This window comes from Akebia trifoliata, chromosome 9 (assembly GCF_017979445.1).
Source record: "Akebia trifoliata isolate Shusen 1 chromosome 9, ASM1797944v1, whole genome shotgun sequence".
Classification (NCBI taxonomy): Eukaryota; Viridiplantae; Streptophyta; class Magnoliopsida; order Ranunculales; family Lardizabalaceae; genus Akebia; species Akebia trifoliata.
Window position 1 is genome coordinate 18,513,247 of NC_141383.1, and position 8,438 is coordinate 18,521,684.

General features: G+C 36.3%; 1 protein-coding gene across 1 annotated transcript; it reads right to left on the reverse strand.

Moving 5' to 3' along the window:
- Positions 1–4,851: 4,851 nt before the first annotated feature.
- On the reverse strand, positions 4,852–7,298 carry LOC147394493 (zinc finger protein CONSTANS-LIKE 16-like). The gene is made up of 2 exons (XM_086454244.1): positions 6,219–7,298; positions 4,852–5,436 (listed from the first exon to the last, which is right to left on the reverse strand). Exons 1-2 carry the CDS (start codon positions 7,212–7,214, stop codon positions 5,188–5,190), a joined length of 1,245 nt encoding a protein of 414 aa, XP_086310370.1. The 5' UTR covers positions 7,215–7,298; the 3' UTR covers positions 4,852–5,187.
- Between the last annotated feature and the right edge of the window lie 1,140 nt (positions 7,299–8,438).

Consider the following 8,438-nt stretch of genomic DNA (forward strand, 5'->3'; position numbering starts at 1 on the left):
CTTATGCAAATTTTGATTGGGCTGGGTGTCTACTTACTAGGCATTCTACCACTAGTTATTGCATGTTTCTTGGCACATCCCTTGTCTCTTGGAAGTGCAAGAAACAATCTACTATCTCAAAGTCTAGTATTGAAGCTGAGTATTAGGCTATGTCTGCTGCCTACAATGAGATCATTTGGCTTTGAGGTCCGTTATCTTATTTTTTCTTTCCTCTCTCATTGGTCCTACTCTACTTCATGTGAATCAAACGCTATTTAGATTGCATCTAATCCTATCTTTCATGAGAGGATGAAACATATTGAAGTTGATTATTATTTCATTCGAGAGAAGTTCCAGTCTGCTGTCATTTCTCTTTTGCATGTGTCATCTCAAGATCAAATTGTTAATCTTCTCATGAAGACCATGACATTTGCTCTCCTCTCCTTTCTTGTTCTCAAACTATTGTTGGTTGACCTATCACATCATTTTGAGGGGGGATGATAGACATACTACGTCATAACAGTCAAAGTGCAACCCTGATTTTGCTGGAAAAACGGCTATCATAAGTAGTTGTTGCTATCCGACAGATTTCATCAGTCACCCCATTGAAAATGACCCGGTTTTTAGTTGGATTTAATGTTAATGTTAACTACAAATCAGAACCGTCACCTTTGGTGAAGTTGTTTGGGATCGATCATCAGTTGTAGTTGCTTGCTCTCTCTCTTTCTCTCTTTCTCAAACACTCCTCTCTAGGGTTTTGATATCTCTCAAACGCTATCGGATTTCAACTTTCTAGGTTTTGATCTCTCTCATTGAGTTTTTGCTAGAATTTTCTCACTCTTTAAGGTATAGTTTATTTAGATTTTTCTTCCCAAATCTTATAAATATATTGTAGGATTTTACAAATTTTCAAGTTCAGTTATCTCTTATTTTGTATTTGATCAAATTAATATTGCTTTGCTTCTGGTGAAATCTCTCAATCAAATCCTTTAAAGTTCAATTCTGTTGAATGTAGACATAATGTTTTGGATCTGATGAATGATTGCTTAGAAAAAAATTTCTACTTTTATTTTTAAATTTTTTGTTGATAGAAATTCTTGTTTCAGAACTATTATTTTATGTTTTATAGCAACATATAAAATCTTTTAACAAGTTTTTCACAATTTTTTTTAAAATTATTTGGTGACAATTCTAGAAAGAGCTCCTTGTGCAGATGTAATTTTTCACAAAAAAGGATTTCTATTTGTATCAATCACATATTTCTACACCGAAAGACTCGAAGCCTTGGCTTTCGGCTTTGTTTCCAGTTACATTGCCTAGAGTTATAGATTCTTCTTCTTGAAAAAGCAAAAAAGAAGAAGATATTTTTGGTTAATTTTTTAGAGTCATGGACAATTTTTTATTGCGCATTATGATGTAGTGACATCTGCCTCATGTATATAAATAAGATACATATCCCTTATTGTAATTGTAAATATATCTAAAGGGTAATTTTATCATTAGCATGTATATAAGACCTTTTTAGGGCTTTTTGCTCTCGTGGTACGAGAATATAGAAGTTGAATTCCTTCATCTCTCTTTCTCTCTCATTATGCATAATAAATGAAATTATCAAAAGGAACATCTCATATCCATGACCCAAATCATTCTACGTACCCATGGCCCATGGGAGATGCCATGGACCTCCCTCATTGTCACTATGTAAATTGATTCACAGGGATAAGTCCCCTTTTCTTATTTTATGAATATATCAAATTACATTGGAGTTTCTCCACTAAACAGATGGTTGAGGTAAGAGGAATAACACAAATTCCTTAGAGATCAATACCTATGTTTTGGGATTAGTATAAATTTTATTGGGAATCAGTAGGAGTAATCCCTCATCACAACTGTTTGTTTTATGTTTTCTAAGATGAAATACTAGCAACACTGATTAGGATTTTACTAAGTTGATTAAGCACTCATCCCAATTACTTAAATTTTGTTATGTGTACTTCTTGCATTAGTAATTTCTTCATTTAGTTTTGAAAATACTAACCTCAAATGAGACAAATAACTGATATGGAAGAATGTTCCTTAAGGATTTTCAAATGAGGTGAATCCAAAGAAAAGATGAATTGATCATCCCTAGGAACTATATGTTGTTCCTCTCGCTTCACACGTATCTTTGGTGTTGTCCATTAAATGTTATTTCAGTTGGAAAAATTCTTTTAAGAAATCTCTCACTCTCTCATATATTTTTTTTGGGTGTAGTCTACTGACATGGTATGCATAGCTCCACTATTGTAAGTAATAAGCGACCTGAATCCAAACGATGATTTTAGGAATATTGTATAATTATTGGTTTTGCATGATGTGGTGGTCCCATGAAAAATAACTATCATGGTGGCAAGACTATTAAATTGTAAGATATATATGAAAACAAAAGATGTGAGTTTGCTAAGTTCATTATACTCTGTAAGTTGATACCAAGACATGGGTTCAAAACCAATCTTCACCTACTAATTAGTGGCCATTAGTCTCACTTGCCTAGCCAAAAAGAAATACACACTATGACAAACATGGTAGCCATCCACACACATTGACCTAAGAGGGCCTCACATTTTATTGATGTTGGTTTTTATTTTGTCCTGATAATATGACTCATTAAGTGGCACACTCAATCAACTTCCTGACGTGGACAAGTCTGAGAACCAAAGACATGCATGCCTTAGGATACACAATTTTCTTAGGATACATTTTTTTATAGGGAGGTGCAGTCGTGTGTACTCTGAGAAATACATATTAGGGGTGTAACTTAATTCGATTCAAACCAAGAACAGAACCAATCCGTGAATTTTGGATTGGGTTGGTTCGGTTTTAACTAAATAACGGTTTGGTTCGGGTTAAACAATTAAGAGCCAATAGGTTAAGTTTGATATTCGGTTCAGGATTTGTAAATAACTGAACCAAACAGAGAACTGAACCAAAATAATATTTTAAAATAAAATATAATTTTTTTTCAAAACCCTAACCCTCTCTCTCTCTCTATCTTTTTCTCTCTCTTTCTCGTCTCTACGACCTGTGACAATAGGTGCCTCTCTCTCTCTCTCTCTCTTCTCTGTGACCTGCGACGACCGGTGCCTCTTTCTCTCTCTTTGCGGCTATGACCTGCGACTGCGAGTTACCTCTTAACTCGTCGGCTACAGTTCATCTCTCTCTCTCTCTTCTCTCTCTCTCTCTCTCTCTCTCTCTCTCTCTCTCGTTTCTACAGCTGTGATTTGCGATTGTGAGTTGCCTCTAACTGCGTCGGTGGCGGTTCATTTTTTTTTTCCTTTCTCTCTCTCTCTCTCTTAAGTTGCAAAACAAATTCACGATGGGAGAGATAGGGAAATTCTCCTCTTCGATTGGAAACGAGAGAATCTCTTGGCAACCCATGGAATTGAATCGAACCAAACCGAATTAAGATTGGTTCGGGTCGGTTTGGTTCTAGACCAATTCGGTTCGGTTTTGATTCTCATATAATGGAACTGATCTTGGTCGATTTAGTTCTGATTTTGTTCTAAATCGAACTAACTCGAACCAAGTTGCACCCTTAATACAGATCTATGATTTCATACCTGTCACATCAGGGAAGTGATTGAGTATGCCACCTGACGAATCATATTATCATGACTCTTTTATTTTTAAAGTTTTACTACCTAATAAGGCATGGATGTTGTCCACATGTTTAGGGAGAGTAATCAATCAACAAATGCCTACTCTAATTACCATTGATTTAATTTGAATAAATTATTTTACTACTCATCTTCTTTTTGTTTACTAGTCAAGAAAGGCACACCTTGGAATTCTCCAAAATTCCAATTTCCTAATTTGTAGGGATACGCCCCACCATCCTCCCCCTGTCAATGTCAGCTTTTTTTATTGACAATGAGATAACTTGTGAATTTAATTAAGATGTTATCCAAAATGTCACAAAAAAGTTTCAAATTACTTAACACCATTACCTATATTTATTTATTTTAAAAACGAAAACCAAATATAAAAATGGGAGAATCTACAACGTCCGATCATGTACAGTTATACTTCTCCATATTTTTTTTATTTTTTTAAAATATGTTTTATTAATAATATAAAATTAAAAGGATGGGAATAGCACCTATGGTTACACGTATCAACCCCACAGAAATTTTCCAAGGTGTGCAATTCTTCATTTCAACAATTGAATCAGTTCATACCTTAGAATTTTCTTTATCAAATTATTTTAAGTCAAGTTGATTTTTCATTTTTTCTTATTTTTGTTAGGAATCACCTAATAAGTAGATCTTGTCCACATGTTTAGAAAGGATAACAACTAGCGGATGTACCGACTAATTTTGGGGAGTAGATCCTTTGTAGTACGTGTTTTCTGTGACTTCTTATAATTACTTTTAATTAGTTGAGAATGACATATTCAAAAAAAAAAAATCTTAAGGTCTTGGTGTAGATTAGATTAAAAAAATTTGAAGAAATATAAAAACGATGAAGACTTTGAAATGGCAGGTCCATGAACTTCAACTTTTTAACGAAGGGGATTTATGCATATATCTCTGACTAGCTCTCTCAAAAGACTTACTCCAGAGGATTCGCTCTCCGAATATAATTCTTAAATTTTTAATTTCTATCAATTATTTGATGAAAGAAAAAAATAAAAATAAAAAATTGACATCATATACTATCAAAAATAAAAATGACACCATATCTATCCTCCCCTAATAACACGAAACAAATGAAAGTGGTAGTGTTCCTTGAAGGTTGATTGGTGTGACCACAAAATAGTTGCACTTATCTGCTGAGGTGGAATTGTCTCTCTAATCAAATAAAAAAAAAGTCGTGTGTCAGTTTGGCCCACCCTTTGAATGTAAGCCACGTATTCATAAGATGGAGATGTTTACATTTTTCCATGTGGACCACTATTAAATAGTACCATAAAATGGACACATTTCAAAGTTCCAAATTCTTAAAATAACTGAATTTGATTTGATTTCTGTACAAAAACAGGATTAAAAGATAAGGAAGAAAAGACTAGAACAAAAATATAGTTAGCAACATAGATTTAAAACTTGAAGATTCAGCTCGGAATTCGACCAGGATCACTCAACTCAGTGCCTCAGTTGACTCGGCCGTATACCTTTTATTTCTTCTCGTTCCTAGTTAACTTGTGAGTCACAGAGTCAACTAGATTGGTTTTCAGAAGGGAAAAGGAGGTCCAACTCCTACAAAGGAAGTCCTCTTAACGAACCTGCCTTTCATTCTAGGCCTCTTCTCTGCATTAAGTTTTCGAACTTCATATCTTATTTTCTTTGAGAACAATCGTGTTCGACGCTTCTCTCTGTATCTCGACACTCTTGCTTCTCTCCCTCCATCACCCATCACCATGTGTGTTCCTATAGCTCCTACGTCCCCATATGAAGGATGAACATCAGTAGGACATGTACCCTGAAAAATATTGATTCAAAGTTTATATCTAACATAATACAATAAATAGAGAAGTAATTAAAGTACATTGAGGATCATAGACCCTAAAGTAGATATTTATATATATAAATAAGGAAGCATAAAATTTTATTATTTAGTGGAATTAATCCAGATCTTGTACTTCAAGGGTGTTAGGTAGTTAATCAACTCAAAAGTTATCTTTGTGGCACAGTCTTTTGTGGTTGATTGACACAAACTATCAACCTTATTGGTGATGTCTAACAATTGGGTTCTCCATATGTCTACAATGAAAAGCAGTCATATTGAATGGTGAAAAATCATCAATCAGGTTGATAATTCATCAAAGAGCCCTTCCCATGGGTTCTCTAATTGTATTGTTGGGGCTAACTTCTTTCCCAAGTCTTTCTTGGCTAGACAACCCAATCGACTGACGCTAATCTACTAAATTACATGGAAGTATGAGATATAGAATCTAATTTTCTTTTGTGCCAAATCTTAAATTAATAGAGGCCATGGATATCTGACTTATTTAGTTTAACATAGTCAGACTCCTGCCCTAACTGGCACTTCTTGATATGCCATGTCCCAGGTTGGGAGGAGAGAGGGGTTATATTCGATTGACTAAAGCCCCTTCCCTCCCCCAGCACACCCTAGAAGTGACAGTTTGGGTGAGGGTCTAACCATAGTCGGCTAACAATTTAATTATTATTATTTTTTTGAAATCAAACTTTGATAATGATTGAAGGTTAGACAAAAGATCTTGTGTGATATGGAAAACCTACCAAACAATCCTGCCAACAGTCATCAGGGTTGATTTGAGGACGATCACCGGTCAGCCATGGTGAACCTTGGCTAGCCCATGCTGTCACAACAGCATCATAGTCAAGCCTCAAAGATATCTTCCTCGTCATCATACTCATCTCTCCTCCAACCATAACTTTCTCCTCCTCTTCCATATCGCCTGCATCATAGTCGAAGTTCAAGTCCAATGTCTCTCTCGACGTGTCTAAATCTGGTTCCATATGACATGCTACAAAAGCCTCCATCTCTCCTTCTTCCTTCTCTATCTTCACTCTCCCATTCTCGAAATAATACTCTGAATTATCTTCCTCTTTAGTACCCAACAGTCCCAATCCTTCCATACCAAAGGAGTCTTCGTCGAATCCTCTCCCAAGCAAGCTTTCTACATCCGCGGCGAACTCAGCAAGCTCCATATCAGATGGTAGAAGCCCATGTAAGTTCTCAAATTCTATGTTCGCTTCATGTCCATTACCCGTGAGCTGAATCTTTGATTCCGTCTCTGTAGTTGCATTATTTGAAGTCTCATGTGAGCATAATTCCGCAACAAAAGGATCGAATATTGGAACTCGATAAAGAAGTTGTTCTTCATTCTCATCAGGTGATGTTTCATCATTTCCAATCTCGGGCACAAGAGGAAGATTACTCAACATGGGCTCCAAGGACTTATTAGGTGGTTGCACCACCATAGGTTTGGCATGTCGAGGGGTTCGAGCTTTACGACGGAACCCATGGTGCCATGCCGGAGGAGAATTTTCCACGGAAATGTCGTTAGTGGGCTTATGCGATGCCGTTTTGAGTCGAACCCTTTCATGTCGACGTGCTAATGAGTTCGCCGAGTGGACCGAAGAATCACAAGCTTGGCATAGGAAAGCATCATCAGCGGTGCAATACCAACGCGCTCGTTTACGCATACAACTATCACATGCTCTAGCGGTCTTGCCACCGAGGGCATTCGCTGCTTTCTTATCGGAGCTCATGAATGAAGAAGAAATCAATTCGATGGAAATAACTCAATTGGAAATCGAAACCGAATGGTGAGATTGTGATCCCACACACAACTCTTTTACTCTTGCCCAAAATTAGGCTGGGCCCCTCCTCCATAGCATTTTCCGTGGTCCCTTGAGGGGTTTTCCACAATAGAAGGATTGCGCTTTTGGGACCCACTATAGGCCTTATCTCGACGTTCATTGGTTGAGCTTAGAGTGTTGATCCTAATCTCTGCATTCTCATTGGCTAACCATCTAATGAAGAGGATTTCCTTTCGAGAGCTACTTTGGGTAAGAACGTGACGTTTTTTTTTGGTTTTTCCTACTTTTTCAATAATTCCTATTTTTCAGCCTTGTCATGGGTCCCCTCGGAAGCGGATCCTCTGTAGCATCTTGTAGAACAAATCCAACGGATGAGAGAGTAAAAAAAAAAAACATCTCACCATCTTGTAATCATCATTTAGATCTGATCTTTAAAAAAAAAAATTTAATATTTTTTCCTCGAGATTCATGTCTTTAAAAATAAACGGCTACTGACCACCCAATATTTTAAGTGCCAGATAGAAGTATATGCTGATGTGACGCTCTTTCATCTTGGATCTATGCTACATGGTGCCACAGGGACGGTGTGCTCAAAGAGGATCTGCTTCTGGTCCCCTCTCATTTTGTCACTTTCAACCCCCTCCCCTCCTTTTCTCTTATTTTCTTTCCAAGATATGGTAATTTACCAAAATTGACCTCTTGATGGGAATAAAAAAAATTAAAAATTTGGGCTGTCAATGTACTGGATTGGATTAATTAAGCCCAATTCCAATTCAATTTGGTCCAATAACATAGGGCGGTCGAGGATCTAGAACATGATAAGAACCCAACCTTATTTGATTTGGATTCGTATACAATCAGTTATGAATTGACCATAGATCTTGTGTGAATTTGATATAATAATATGAGAGTAGATTACATAATATATTTTTTGTTTTAATGTATTAATATATATCTATCTTGAAGGGACAAAAATGCTTAGGTTCACTTGAATTCAAATCCAGATAATACAAGCACGAATGCCAACATTGTATATCATTATTGGGAGTCGAACTCGCATGATCACCAAGACTTGCCAAGATTGGATCATTGCAATCAAAGTCGTCAAAGTCCCAAGTTGTTAAAAGTCAAATGAACAAAATCTACACGTGACGGACAATAGCCCCTTTTTGC

Coding starts and splice junctions, on each gene's coding strand:
- LOC147394493 (XM_086454244.1), bottom strand. CDS start 7,214: ATGAGCTCCGATAAGAAAGCAGCGAATGCCCTCGGTGGCAAGACCGCT. Junction 5,437..6,218: donor ACTGTTGGCAGGATTGTTTG/GTAGGTTTTCCA, acceptor AATATTTTTCAG/GGTACATGTCCTACTGATGT.